The 15,974-nt window shown below is 28.3% G+C and overlaps 2 protein-coding genes across 2 annotated transcripts in view; one reads left to right on the plus strand and one right to left on the minus strand.

Annotated features, from left to right (window-relative positions):
* LOC107439238 (transcription initiation factor TFIID subunit 4) overlaps nt 1-8,690 on the minus strand; it is a gene marked incomplete in the record, with an annotated part of 45,143 nt that extends 36,453 nt beyond the window's left edge. Inside the window, 1 exon segment of the mRNA XM_043046237.2 lies at nt 7,542-8,690. Coding sequence (XP_042902171.2) covers nt 7,542-8,690 — 1,149 coding nt within the window.
* Nucleotides 8,691-8,929: 239 nt separating this feature from the next.
* The window catches only part of LOC107439239 (protein LSM14 homolog A), a 22,407-nt gene continuing 15,362 nt past the window's right edge, over nt 8,930-15,974 (plus strand). Inside the window, exons 1-2 of the mRNA XM_016051762.3 lie at nt 8,930-9,487; nt 12,703-12,878. Of these exons, the coding sequence (XP_015907248.1) occupies nt 9,367-9,487; nt 12,703-12,878 (297 nt within the window). The 5' untranslated portion in view covers nt 8,930-9,366. The remainder of the gene's footprint in view (nt 9,488-12,702; nt 12,879-15,974) is intronic.

Genomic DNA, 15,974 nt, shown 5'->3' on the forward strand with positions numbered 1-15,974 from the left:
ATAAAAAATTAAAAAACAAACTCAGGCTTTATTGTTAAAAATTTACAAACCAACAAGCCACTATTAAATATATGATTCATCATTAAAAAGTTTCATAATAACCATATAAATTTACTGAACATACAAATGGTGGAAAGAAAGTTTTATAAAAAAACAAAATTAGAAAATAATAATTTAAAGGGTTTATCCTTTTTTTTTTTTTTTTTAAATTTCCATAGATACATAACTGAATTTTAAATAAATTCACCTAAAATCTGAAGAAAAAAATTACTTTAAAAAATAATTGATGCTAAATGCCTTACATCGAACACTGGACTTGAATTCTTTATATTATGCATATATACGATTCTTAAATACATTTATTTTTTAATATTGATTTTATTATTTAAAATATTATCTAGGTTCAAAAGAAAACAAATAGAATTTTCTAGATCTATAATTCAGTACTTATTATTAAATGGCGATCTTTTTTCTTCTTTTTTAAATTTTAGTATAATTTAACAGTTAAATAAATTAAACAGTTAAATAAATAAACAGTTAAATAAATTTTTCATAATTTAACAGTTATTTTGCATAATTCTCAGTTTTTATACATACTGCAGAGTTCTAATTGAAGATACTAAAACCAAATGCCTCAAAAACACTTGGTTTGATTAATGTTAATAGCTTGATTAATGTCACGTCTTCATATAAAAGCAATCTAAATTGTAACACTTATTTACAACTAAATATCACACACAGTTAGTTGAATAGTTAATTAACTGTTCACAATTAAAATATTTTAATACATAGCAATGCGGACATTATCAGACAAGTTTGAAAAGAAAAAAACAAAACAAAAAAGTGTTAAATAATATTTTACGTCCTAAATTAAAATTAATTAAACTATTATAAAATATAATCATGAAAACTAACTATCAATTGATTTTTTTTAACAAACAATTAAAAAATATCAATTTTCCCTCAATAAACCTGCTAACATGATAAAGGAAAAAATTACTGATGATTTTGAATATGAATATGCTTAAACACTACTTAACACTTCAAATTCTTGTAAAAGAGTGAGTTCCCCTTTCTCTGTATAAATGAAAATGTCCTTTATCAATATTTAATGTCATTAATTAGCATTGTTCAATTTACAATATTTGCTTGCATTAATTTACTTAATAAAACGATCATGTATTTCTATTTATTCCTTTTTTTTTTCAATTGAGTAAATCCACAAATTTGAATTTTTTACTGAAAGAAAGGCATGAAAAATGTAGAGTAATTTACATTTTAAATTAAAAAAACATACTTGGAAATAATGGAATGATGATAAAGACTAAAAATGTCAACTGGGCTGCATACATCAATACAATAAAATAGTGTGTTTTAATACTAATGGTTTAATAATAAATTAGAGTTAACTACCTTTTCAGATTAATTTTAACTCATTGAAGCTTTAAGCATTGATTATAAATATGCAGTATTATGTAGCTTATGAATTTATATTTTTGAATTCTGTCCTTTTATATAAGAATGATATTTGGAAAATATTAGAATTATTAATAAAATCATACTGCACACATAAAATAAAAATTGGTTTACACTGATAACGGATAAAAATAAATTATAAAAATAAGCTGAAAAATAAAATTTAGAAAAGCACCTTATTTTTATTTACATTTTACCATTACATGAAGCAAGCATAATGTTATAAAACGAAGAATTTTTTTTTATCTTAACATGCTCTGTAATTGCATTTTTTCGAAATAATTAAAAAAAATTATCTGAATATCTGCTTGCAAGAATAGAGAACCAAGTTTCTGAGTTAAAATTTATTTTAAGAAATTTTAAAAGGTGAGTAGATTTTTATATTGACATTTTCCTGTTTTCTTGGAATCATTTATAACAAACTATATAATTTTGACTGAGTTATTTTAAGACATAGGGCAGGATCTCTTAAAACCCTGTTGTTAAGTAAAAGTGTTAGGCCTAAATATTGAATTAAAGTCAAGTTAAATTGTCATTCTCTTGGCTTAGGAATGCCAGGACAATAACACAATTACCAGGAAAATGACAAAAATAAAAAATTAAATAATTCTTCGCCAAGACCCTCTACTCCGTAGTGTCCAGCACTTGGAGCGTCATGGTGTAATTTTAAAATTTGCGCTCTTTCATGCAAGGGTACTACCATCTGTGCTTCTTCAGCATCTGAAGCAGGAGAATATCGGAATACGCCCTGACTACATACATACCTTACATACATACATACACCAAAAAAATGAGAAGTCGAAAAGTTAGGGTATGAGAGAATTAAAAATGATAGAGAGCTACTTGATTTTAAAAAAAAAGAAAGAAAAATCTGTAAAGCCAAACGCAAAGTTGAGTGAAAGAGAGAAAAAAAATACTACTAACTACAGGACAAGCTAGAAAATAAATGCTTTTTCTGGAATATAAGGGACATTAGAGTTTTCTAAGAGTTTATGTACCCCACATACAGATAAAAGAACACTTTCTGGTAGAAAAAAAACTTGTAAAGACAGAGCTAAAGCATTTAGAATGCTAAAAGAAACACCAATTAAACTGATAAATGCAGAAAGAAAATGCAAAAACCTTAACAGCAATATTACAAGTTGAAAAACAATATTTCCAACAAGAAGGAAGAAACTCCAAAGAAAAAGAATGAAAAAAGTTATTGGAGTTTGTAGCATTACACATCAGGTAAAACAGAGATTATTATTTGTAGAAACTCCTCAATACGAGGAAAATTGTAAAGAAACGAAAATTCACAAACAAAAACAGTTATTTGATAAAGTTGTAAGAGGCAAAATTTTTAAAAAATACCAAATTGCTGAGAGAGATGTTTCTGAAACACTAAGCTTACATCAGATAAGGTCAAATTTAATTTCCCAAAGAAAAATTAATTCAAAGTGTTTCAAAATTGAAGATGGTGTAAAGAATATTTTGGAGAAAGATGAAAATTCTCACTCAGGAAGAAAAGAAATGGTCACTGTTAATAAGACTAACAAGCAAAAAAAAAACTAAAGAGTAGTAAAATCTTTACATCAGCAATTTAACAAAAAACATACTTATACAATAAGTTACAGTACTTTTTCCAGATACAAGCCATGCTGGATTGTGCAGCCTATTATTGATGCCCGTAATACATGCTTAAGCATTTGAATATGAAAATGTTATTTTATGAGTAAAGATCAGGGTTGGGTTTTTGCCGTCAAAAACTGTTTTTTGACATGACAGTGGTAAAAACTGCGTTTTTACTGGTAAAAACCTACTGTTATCTTAATTTATGGCATATTTGCCTTTCACATTCACATAAATGAATGTTGTAAATGATTGCTATTGATTTTGAAACTATATACATGTATTCTTATAGAAGGATATACATTCATACAGAAATATTGCAATATACTTATTGAAAATAGTGATACTTTTATCATTACAGTTTGATTTGCAAAGGATTCAAAATTTTGCGCTTCTTAATTATTAGAAATAAATAAAAAAGCTTGGAACTATTAATAAATTCAAGAACTAAAAAGAATTTAAAATTTGGCATTTCTTAAATATTAGAAATAAGCTAAACAAAACTTTCAAAACTTGTAACTACTAACAAACTCCAAGTCAAGAATTACTGCTATTTTGTCAAGTTAAAAACTTTTATTTATTTTAAAAAGCACATTAAATGAAATTTAATTACAAATAGAATTACATGTTCAGTAGTCGGAGTCACCGTGCCGAAGCATACGATAGCGAGTGACTAATTTTGCTCATTTTTCATTGCCCAGTCGATTTCTGAGTTTAGTATGGATGAGTCCTTCAACATTGCTATTGCAATGTTGCAAGGAAACTCTAAAAGGATTTCCCAGGCTCTTTCATGTCTCAATTCTGTGTAAAATATTGCAAAAATTGATAAAAAAAAAAGTTTATTTTATGAGGCTTTCTTTTTATGTGTACATGTGCTTCTCAAAGCAAGATTTTATGAATGAAAGTAATCAATCTTGACATTCTTCAGTAATGTAATATGCCAAACAAAATGATGCTTGGAAATGTTGAATTTTTTATTTAGTATCCTAATATTTTACTTCAAATAGCCTATGTTTTGATATAATCATGTTGGGAAAATGCAAGAATCTGTTCTTAAATATCTTTTAACAACTTTTTGTCTAATTTTATTGCCCAAAAGTGAATTAATTTTAAATTATAAGCAGTTAAACTCAAATAAAAATAGTTTTACCCAAACTATGGGTTTTTGACAGTTTTGACAGAGGGTTTTTTGACATGACGGTAAAAACTGTCATGTGTCAAAAACTTGCCAACCCTGGTAAAGATACTTCATTATGTCAAAGTAATAAAACAGAATATGATGAAATATTTCACAATGTGCTGTACAGTTACAACAGAAGATTGTTTTTAGAGAAAATTTAAAAAATTTGAAAGTCAAGAATTACAGTTTAATACAAATTACAGTTAATTCTGACGAAATGATACTGTATCAAAAATGAAATAAAAAATCTGAAACTAATGTGATAAGTGGTAAATACAAGAAGAAAGAATTGAGGACATGCACTTAAAATTAAAAAATACATTGATTGAACATATGAATATGCCGGAATAGGACAATTTCAATTCATCCATAAATAAAAAGAACTTTCCACATCATCAGTTTCAATTCACATTGATGTCAGTGAGAACTATAATATCAAATATGCATCAGAGCTACAGGTTTTGGGTCTTCAAGAACACAATTTACTATACACACAAAGGGTATTTTATCAAAAATCAGCAGAAAAGTCCACAAGTTCAGAATCTCTAAGATATGACTCATGTGCTATTTGGGCCCATAGAAAGAAGATTTTAAGTAATGTTTCACAGAGAGAAAACTTGAAAGAAATACATTTTGGAGTGTCAACACAACATAGAAATAAAATAATTTTTTTCCCCGCCTGATGTATCATCTGTACATTGGCATTTTACATAAGCCAGCCATAGAAAGGGTGTACCAAATGGTGTATGGGCAGTTGTATGCTGATAAAAAAGTAGCTTTTGGTGAAGATGTTAAAGTGAATGAACAAAATCAAGAGAATTCCATTTTCACTGGCGAATGTCAACAATCACATAGTCGCTTTGGTGAATGTCTGAAATATTTGCTATATCAGATTTAATATTAATTCGGTACTTTGATATCTGTTGAGGAGAAATTAGGAGAACAATCAATATAAAAAAACATTGATGTAGTGCATACTGGGCAATGGCATTAATTTATTTAACTAAACCTAGAATATATTTTGGACATTTACCAAAGCGACTATGCAATTAAATTAAAAATATTTATGTAGGAACTTATTTATATAAAAGGTTAAAATTAATTTTCCAACTTTTTTCCCAATTAAGTTGAACAATTTCCTAATAACTTGAATTGAACGTTTTCTTGACATCTAGTCATTTTCAAAGCATTCAAAATTTTGCGAATTTCTATTTTTTTGAGCAAATGTCAATAAACTACACTATTGTCTGTAAGGTAACTAACTAAATATACAAAAAAATGTAATTACTTTAAAGATGAAAAATAAATTTTTTTTGTTGAAATTTCATGTTTCTAAAGAATTGCCCATTTATAAAAAATTGTTATTTCGCATTGTAATTTATCGTCTTAAAAAACAGTTCTGAACTGATATTAGACAGAATAGCAGTATGCTGCTAATATATTTAGAATTCGGTTTTAATGACATATATAGCTTCAAATTTTATTTCATACAAAAAACCCTTCTTACTCATTAAGAAAACAAGTAAGTAACAGATATTTTGTTTATTTATTTTTTTGCATTTCTTTAGACTAAGACTGAATCATTTGATAAAATTTTAAAAACCTATTTTATTCATTGCTAAAAAAAACTACATACAGTATGCTCTCGATATCTCGAAAACCTTGTTACGTCAAAAAAATATTTCCCCCCCCTTTTTTGAAATAGAAAATTAAATTCACTGGTTAAATTTTTTCACAAAAATCACAATGTAAGTTTGTTGTAAACCCATTCTTTTCTATTTAATGCACAATTATTTTTGTCTCGCTTTTAAAAATAAAATAATCATTGTTGTATTTGAGCTTATAGTCAGCTATCATGACATACACATTTAATGGTAGTTATTCTTATGTTTCATGACTCATGACTCTACTTTTTAGAGTCATATTTTTATTTTCTATACTTTTTAAATCATATTTAGTTCTGAACTTGTTACCTCAAAAACTCAATATCTCGAATTTTTTTTAGCATTCATAGCTGCCAACACAGGTAGAAATCCAGTAGATTTTACGAAAAAATATAAATGTCATGATAATTGTTGCAAAATATACTAAATATTTTACACATAGGGAATTTTACAGTCATCAAAATAGAAAATCTGCCAATATTTTCCAGTTATGATTTCACATTAAATGATATTGAAATGTTATCCATTATGATTATTCATAATTTTGAATAGTAATAGGAATTAAATAGGGTTCGCTTATTTATTATTTAAAATTCGCTTATTATTGTTCGCTTTATTATTACTGTATTAGTGACATTTATTTAAAGATTCAAGCAAGCAATAATCTCAATAGGGATCTTTTTTAAGGAAACTTACTCAATGTTAGGGAATTTCCTGAAAAGTACATAAATCAAGAGGAAATTTAATAAACGAGTAGACTTAGAGAAACTGGCAAAATCCAGAAGAGCTGGCAGCTATGAGCGTTCCCTCAACTTTGAAATATCAAGAGTACTGTATATATAAAAAGTTTAACTTATAATTTTGAAGAAAAATAATAGTTATCAATTCTAATACTAGTATTGATCATTGCTTCTCCATTGTCGATATGGTCCACAAATTAATAATTTTTTAATAGAATAAACAAATTTTATTTAAGTAGGTTTAGGCTAAAAATATTTTTCATGGTGGAGATATGTGCATGATCTAACAGGTTAAAAGATTGTTTAAGAGCCATAGTTTTGAACATATCAAAATTAATACATCTAAATTTCTATTCACTATTTCCTATATGGTAAGACAGATAACCAGTAACATAAAAAAACTCAGTGTTAAAATTATATTTAAAGAATCAAGGACAATTCTTTTTCTGTTTTTCTTTACCTTTTCTTATTAACTTTTATTTTTATCAGAGTTCTTACTATGACATCATTTTTCAAACAGCGTTTCTAATGAATGTTACTTTCATTTTCTTTAGTTTATTGGTCACACTGGTCAGTTGTCACCAAATTTTGGCTCATTTTACCAGGACAGAAATCTATAATTTACTATATCTTTGAAATCAAAATAAAAAGTGTAAACAGTATTTTAAATTGTATGAAATAGTTATAAAACTGACAGATTTCATGAACACTTAAAAATTTACTTTTGAATCAATAAGCAGAAGGTGATTTGCACACTACTTTGGATTTGTAATATATCCAAAAATCTTGATTTACCATTACCATACAAAAAAAAAAAAACTTTATGGACATAAATTTATTATAATTCAATTGACTAAAAGTGTGCCTTACTTGTCCGGGTACTTGCAGTGGAGTTCCCTGTCGAATTAATTGAGGAGCAATTCGAACCTGATTCCCTAGCACCAAACCTCTGGGTGCCAATGTTTTGGGTCCAAATCTAGGGGAATTCACATTGAGAATTTGAACTCCAGGCGGTAGCATACTTGGATTTGTCACAGTGACTACATTGACAGGTTGATTAGATATATGAGAAGGTTTAGAAGTAATCACAGATGCCTGTCCACCAGTCAGTACTTGGTAATGATTGGACAGTGATGGAGAATGTCTATGGTCATTTGAAGAGTTTTGGTCTGTCCTTGTGACTGGAATTTGTTTACCTTTGGTGTCTACTGGGCTTCTCGGTACGCCACCACTTTTAGTGTTCAAAGCGTTAATTTGTTGTTGAGTCAGGATTTGATGTTGTTGCCCGCTTGGATTTATTACCTGTAAGCGAGGTTGTTGAGATGCAATATTTGCTAAATTCTGCATCGCGCTTAAAGTCGCAGCACTGGTCTGTGGCCCCGATAAAACTGGCACACCGGACGTTGCGATCTGTCCTGTGTTAAAGTTTGAATTCCCATTATGTAGAGTAGAAATTTTGAAGTTATTGCGAGACATGTGATTAGCTGTAATAACACCCGAAGTAACGATAGATGAGGTAGCCGCTGAAGAAAATTGTGGAGCAGTGGTGTGAGGTGAATAAACAAGCTTTATATCGGCATTACTTACATGCCTGCTGACAACCGATGAATTTAACAAGGGCTGTTGCGTTGAACTAACCTGAGTCAAATAGCCACTCGCGGGTAAGGCCCCTGGTAGTGAAACTATAACAGCATTCGAAAGATTTTGTGATTGAACAGCATTGAGTCCAACAATTTGAGAGTTCGTCATACTTTTGTTTGTATTTTGACTCCCTTGCTCTAATAAACTACCTAAAAGTGCACCATGTTTTTGTCCGTCGGGCAATCTCGCACTGCAGTCAGGCACAGATGCGTTTGCTATGTGATTATTGTTGATAGTTGTGTTTGATAATTCATTTCGTGGATAGTGTGCATCTGATGATGACAGCTGAGATTCCAGGGATCCGACAAGTGCACTCACCGCCGACTCGTCGATGTCTGAAGAGAGCAACATATCTTCCAGCGACTTCGTCGACGCCATTTTCCTACATCACTACTGAAAAAGAAAACAGCGCATGCGCAGTGTGCCCTTCCTACTTATCAACAGTAATTTGTAAACAGAAGAACACGTCGACTCTTCCGACAACGTCGACCCTAGGTGATACGTACAATATCACAGGAGTCGATAATCAATAATATTAATATAGTAATTGATTACTAATACACCACAACAATTATGATATCTAAATTTCATAGTGAAAATATCTTTAACATTTCAGAAACTGAATATTCAATACAAATTAAAACATATGTTTTTCTCACAACCGTTATGGATTTCATTTATTTTTAAACCATTGCGATTCATAATTGCATTTAATTTGTCTATAGAATTGTTTATAATCATTGTTAATAGTATTTATTTACGAAAATCAAATGTGATAAATAAAAACATTGTTATTAAAATGGGCGGGGCTTAAGCAGCTCTGCTTCCTTCTGCGCCTGTGGAAAATTTCGAGGAGGAGTCAAAAAATAAAAAATCGTCCATTTAGCATGGCGTACTCAAATCTGGGATATCAGCAGCAGCTAGTTTGACATCCATGTTGAATCATCGCTTTGTCTGAAGCTTTCATTTGCCGCAAAAATAATGTAAATACCGCTATTTTCATCGCCATCTGATTTCATCCTAAAATTCCGGTGCATTATTTATAATTATAAACATGAGTGGTGGTATTCCATATTTAGGGAGTAAAATAAGCCTAATATCGAAATCTGAAATTCGCTATGAAGGCATTTTGTATACAATTGATACCAAAGAATCAACTGTTGCCCTTGCTAAAGGTATACAAGTGACACTTTTATTTGTCATATTTTCTTTTTAAGAAATGTATAATTTATGAAATCATGCATTAACATTAGTGTTATTATGTAATATACATCTGCGTTGTAAAATCGGCATAGTTAATTGTATTCCCTATTTACAGTCATTTTCTATACAGACAGTGTAAACACTAGTATTTTTCTCTCTCTTATAAATGCTGTCCCCTGATGAATATTACTGACTATATTTGTATTAACAATAAGTGCAGAATATACTAACGAAAATGTTAATATAAGCTTTTATTTAGAATTATAGCTCTGAGTTAATAAGCATTCTTTTTCGTTGGCGCGTTATAGATTTTATTAATTTCGTTTCATATATTATCTCTATTAAAATCTGTCTGGTTTCATTTCATCTGGTCTTTTCTTAGTCATCGTTATCTCATTATTATGATAGAATAGTAATAATCCTTTAGCTTTTTTATCTTTTGTTTACAAGTTACTTATTTTTTATCTTAATGAAATGTATTTCGTTTCCCTTGTTTAAACACTAAAAGGGGATATTCCCGTTCTAAATGGAATGCATTTATGAAAACATAAATTATCCTCCTTAATTAAATAAACACAACTATTCTTAATGCTATATAAGTTTGAAGCTTTAAATAAAGGGAAGTTGCTTAACCAAAAGCTACATAAAAACGAACAATGGCTGAAAAATTTCTACATAATAGATCAAAATTATTATATTCTTTTTTTTTCTATGGTTATTAATAAATAGTAGTTAAACATAAGAGGTAAAAATAGTTCTAATCTTCAGGTAGTTCTTTTCAAATTGTCATTATTCATTCAATGACTTATTTGCAACTAAAAATTATGTGGAATTCACTGTTCGATAACAAGAGTAATTTCTAAAGTTCAGCAAATATGGTATCTTTAAAAAATCAGAGTTGGTCATTGTGCTGGAAGTTAGGAAAAAAGTATGGCAAATTTTGAATAGGGAATTATGTCTGATTTAATTCAATTTATAGCAATAATTTTTCTGCCTTAAATAATTTTGTGTTTGATTAAAAAAATAAATTTAAACTTAAAATTTTTTGAACATTTTAATTTTTAAAGCTAATTTAATATTTCTTTTTTTTATTATTATTATTAGACCGTAGAACAAATAAAATTGAAAAAAAAAATTTTTTCATTACCTTGTNAATATATCATACACTTATTAATTATTTATTTTATTTATATTTAAATTTATAAATAAAAAAAATTTGTAATATTTAAAAAAATTATATCATATTTTAGATAACTTTTTTCTGATTGCATTTAGATTTTTTTTAGCTATTTAATTATGACAGATAGTAGTCAAATTATATATAGAAATAATGAAAAAATACAGAATGTTTTGTAAAAACTATAATCAATGAAAAAGACAAATAATTTTTACTATGTGAGTCAGAAATTATTTTTCTGCCTTAAATAATTTTGTTTGATAAAAAAAATAAATTTAAACTTAAAATTTTTTGAACATTTTAATTTTTAAAGCTAATTTAATATTTCTTTTTTTTTTATTATTAGACCGTAGAACAAATAAAATTGAAAATTTTTTTATTACCTTGTTGAGTAAATAGTGTTCATAAGTTGGAAATGTGTTTGTTTTTTTCTCCTCTTCTAACAAAAACTTGCTAATGGTGTTAAAAAAGTTTTTAATGGCTCTTCGTTTCTTTCCCCTTATAATTTTGTAACTGCTCTATCAAACAAGGGATATTTCTGTATCGTGATCTGTCACACCAACTAGAGTCGCCAAAGGGCAAAATAGATTTTGCACTTGCAACTTCGAAAAAAAGCTTGTAGATATTTGCCCAGGGGTGGCCACGAGTTATACCTTTCCATTTGGACCCTTTCTGTGATGTTTTTTGCAGGTCGCTGCCTGGAGGTTGCCGATTATTCTGTCTCAGATCACAATATGGAAATCTCCTCACGAACAATTCCAAATTATATTGGAATCCATAGAAGTGCCAGTGTTGAGAATTTAGTTTTCAAGTGAATTTTGTATAACTTTGTGGCTTGTGATTGTCGCAACAATCTGTTCATTTAATAATTATTCTAACTGAACTTGGCAATTTTGATGACCTAAAATGCTCGGTAATTTTCTCTAAAAATGTTGACGATTTATTAGATCTATAGCAATTGAAACAATTTCTGTTAATTAAACAAAAGCACTTGTATTAAGAAACCATGAGTATAAAATTTTTTATTATTTTTATCTATAATTTTTAAAATATAAAGCTATTTGAAACCTATTATTTTAAGAATTGTTATTTTCACTTCTTACTGAATAATTCTTACAAAATCTAGTATATTCTCTATTTCTCTAAGTTGAAGGGATCTTAAGAGTTCACAGGATCCTATGTTGAAGAGATCCTAAGATATGGCGGATTTTCGAAATATGTTCGGAACTAAATTTGTTCTGAAAAGTATATTCTAAAATATTACTTTAAAATGTAGAGTCATGAAGCATAATACAGTACAGAACCCGTTATCCGGAAATCAGAAAACCGGAAAACCAAAAAACCGGAATGAAATTCCATAAATTTTCCCGCCATTTTTTTAAAAAAAAATTTTTTCCTCATAAGATTTTAGGATTTTTCTTTCTTTTTTGAAAGATGTTTACCTTACCATCATTTTGGAAATAATCATTAGCGTATTACTCCATCGTTTTTTCTTCTTAAGATTATTTCCAAGAAAAAATTTTTTTAGTTGGGTTTAACAATGAAAAAAACGGCTTTTTGTAGCGATTCAGAAAACCGGAAAAATCAGTTATCCGGAATAGCGATGGTCCCGATCGTTCCGGATAATCGGTTCCCTACTGTACTTACTAATAAATATGTATGTAATGGTAGTTTACTATAATCTAAGCACAATAATTTTCTTTTTAAAAAAGTATGATGAAAATAATTATCCATTAAATAGAAACAAATTGATTCACATTAAACTTACATTGCGATTTTTTTCGAAAAAATTTATTTTCTATTTAGAATATTTTTTTTTTTTTTTTTCAAAACAAGATTTTGAGAAGAGACTTTTCATAACAAGGATTTCGAGATATCGGAAGTATGCTGTAACTAATGTTTCTAAATAAATTCTTTATAGAAGAAAATTAAAATAAGTTTATTTTATTTTATCATGTACAGATTTTTTTAAGGGGTAAAAAGATTAAATTCTTTAATGATGTATTTTAGTGAAGTCCTTTGGTACTGAAGACAGGCCAACAGAACGTCCAGTTGCTCCTAGAGATGAAGTCTATGAATATATCATATTTAGAGCTAGTGACATAAAAGATCTTCATGTTTGTGAGCCTCCAAAGCCTCAACAAACTTTGAATAGTGGTCTTCCTAATGATCCAGCTATTGTACAGGTTAGTACAACTACAACCCCTATTCTAAGAAGGATGTTATAATAAAAGGTTGCTAAATAAGTTATCGGTTCAAAGATTTATAACTAGAAATTTCTCATAAATAATGTAGTGTTCTCCCCAATTGTTATTTGAAGGGCGCCCACCCTTCTTGCCCTTTGATCCTAATAAATGCATCCCTTTTGTATAAGTAAGACACCATCCTTTAAAAACACTGCCGTTTTATTCAGATTCTATTTTGAAAAATATATTCATAGTTTTCAAATAATTATTGGTAAAATTATCTGTGCTTATAGGTTTAATTCTTATTACTATTATTGCTATTATTTTAAATAAATACCTTAGAAGAAATTTGGGCCTCAAAATATCTTTTCCAAAAAAACGGGTCCTTCACAAAATATTTTAACTTTAAAATGGACCCTTCACAAAATAATTTATCCTTTAATCAGACCCTTCGCAAATTTGTTTATCTTCATTGTTTTGTTAATCGAATAAACCCTTCCCAGGGGGGAAGGAAAAAAGAAAGACTATTGTAAACGAATTAAGTTTTGTCTTCGGCAGGCGCTTCTTCCATTATTCGTCCGAAATGAATATTCAGCAGTATAGGCTAAATACCAAACATATGTATGTTGCATTTCTAATTTAGCAACAGCAATTGCTGTTTATTTTTGAAAATTTAATTTTTTTGTGTTATAATTTTACAGTGTTGAGCATAATCTTGTATCTATTTACAATTGAAAAACTCCTTAAAAAAGTTTTTTGCAAAAATTCATAATAGCAGGACCCTGGATGAAAGAATGTGACTTGACATTTATTTTACATTCACAAATTAAGAGTAATTTTTTCACAAAAACAGGACCTTTCACAAAATGTCTGGACATACCCTTGCCTTTATTAAAAAAAAATTTATCTTCATATGTTTTTTTCCTCATAATTTTCAGTTAAAAGGCTAAGTTGTTTATCAATTAATTAAATCATTTTTTGCTAGTTTGCTTTTTTTGGAAAAAAATTTTGACATGCGGCATGCCTTTAAATATTTTTATAAACTTCAAATTTATATTTTATTTTGATAATGAGAGAGAATTACCATTTGAAATATACTCATAAAATAGTATGAGCGGTAAAAATTGTTAAGCATAAATTCAGCTCTTGCATAATGTTACACATTTTGATAAAGTGAGCATCCTTTTCAGAAAGGAAGCACCCTGCTCTTTTTTATTTCTAAGGAGAACTCTGATTAATGTATTTGTTGTAAAAAAAGTCTTTTGTCCATTTCTATAAAAAAAAATTCTTTATCATTTATGCGTGTGGCATTACGTGACATACAAAACGTTGTTTTTGCTAAATAATGTAAGTACCGCAAATTCTGAGAAAAAATCTGTCTGAATCAATGTAAATCCTAAAACTCAATATTAACTCATAGAACAGTGATGAGTTAGGTGAAAAGGCAAAAAAATTTTTCAAATAATTAAAGAAATACCTGAAATTTGAGTAATAAAAAAATTATGTAGAAAATCGTTTATCCACAGAATGTTATTGTTTTAATAAAAAAATATCGATGTGAGATTTATTTATTTAAATTGTATGAAACAAATCTCAATTTGATATTTTTAAATCATATGAATACAAATCTCCCAATTTAATTTTAAAATAGTGTGAATTTAAGAAAAAAAAAGCTTGAATCAAATCAAATGCTTACATTGCCTCTTTGTTTATAAATATATTGTTTGTATATTGTAATTGCTGATATGTTTTATTTTAATTTGTTAATAACTTAAAAAAATAAGTTGATAATTTTATAGAATTGTTAATATAGAGTGCTAAAAAAATAGATAACACCTTTAATAACTTTTAATCTAACTATCTGATCAGTGGTGATTGTATTCCAGAATGCTCCTGCATTCCCAGTCTAAAAACTAGAAACAGGGTATGTGGTTTTCACGCAAATAATGCATTGTAACTTAAAGCCATTTGTTATCAGACTTCTGCGAATCAGGAACTTATAATCCGATGAAATTTCGAAACTGGTGAATACTGGTAATGATAGTTTTACATACGTGTAATTTTTTTTTGGTTCAGAGGATTTTTTCCGTTTTGAATCTTTGTAACTCTGTTGAGATATGCTAATATTATGATTTATGTATCAATAATCGATTTTCATATTTACTTGATAAAAAAGTTGCATGTTACGGTTAGTATTCACTTAATTTAAAAATTGTACTTCTCGATTCCAATTTGCACTTTTTAAAAATGTAATGTTGCGGTTTGTATTCGTGCGTTTTAAAAATGCAATATTACGCTTCGTATTCACGCTGTTGTAATAGTATCGATTTATACATGGTTTAAAAGCTATGTATTGCAATTCGTATTCACGTGAACATGCATCTTGATTCGTATTTACGCGATTTAAAAATTCTATGTCGCAATTTGTAGTTTTGCATTTAAGTCCAATATCTTATTCATATTCATGGAATGAACATACCTTTGGATTTGTAACCCTCAAGTGGTTTGGTGAGGAGAGTGTCCAAACGTCAAAGCCCTTTAATATTAATTTTGCTATCAGCATGCATATTTGTCATATTTTAAGAACTGTTTTAGAAAATTGCAAAATATTTTGCACATAAATATAGCATTTTTTTCATCCAACGATAACTTAGTCAAAAGCTAGGTAAGAAGGTTTAAAGTAAAAATTATACTTAACATTAATTTGCCATCAATCTTATTCCAGTAGTTACTGCTATGGATATCACAATCTTTAGTTCTTTCTTTTAATGTGGTGATTCTTTACGAAATGCGAAAAAAGGAAATAATTGGTGTGATTTTTTTCCCACTACAAAATGCGAGAATAGCACCCATAATATTAGAATAAAAAAAAATAACATGTGCAATTTTAAAAATTATGTACAGTCAGCAAAAAAAAAAAGATATCACCCTGAATAACTTTTGTTCTAATGATCGGATTTTCACGATCTAAGTGTCAATCTTAATGGTTCCCGGGGGTGACCTCAAATATGCTAATTAATTAGTGCTAACTATTAATTAAGTTACGAAATCAGACACAAAAACGTACTTTCTCTGAATAAACATGTATTTTTTTTT

Source organism: Parasteatoda tepidariorum, chromosome 6 (assembly GCF_043381705.1).
Source record: "Parasteatoda tepidariorum isolate YZ-2023 chromosome 6, CAS_Ptep_4.0, whole genome shotgun sequence".
Classification (NCBI taxonomy): domain Eukaryota; kingdom Metazoa; phylum Arthropoda; class Arachnida; order Araneae; family Theridiidae; genus Parasteatoda; species Parasteatoda tepidariorum.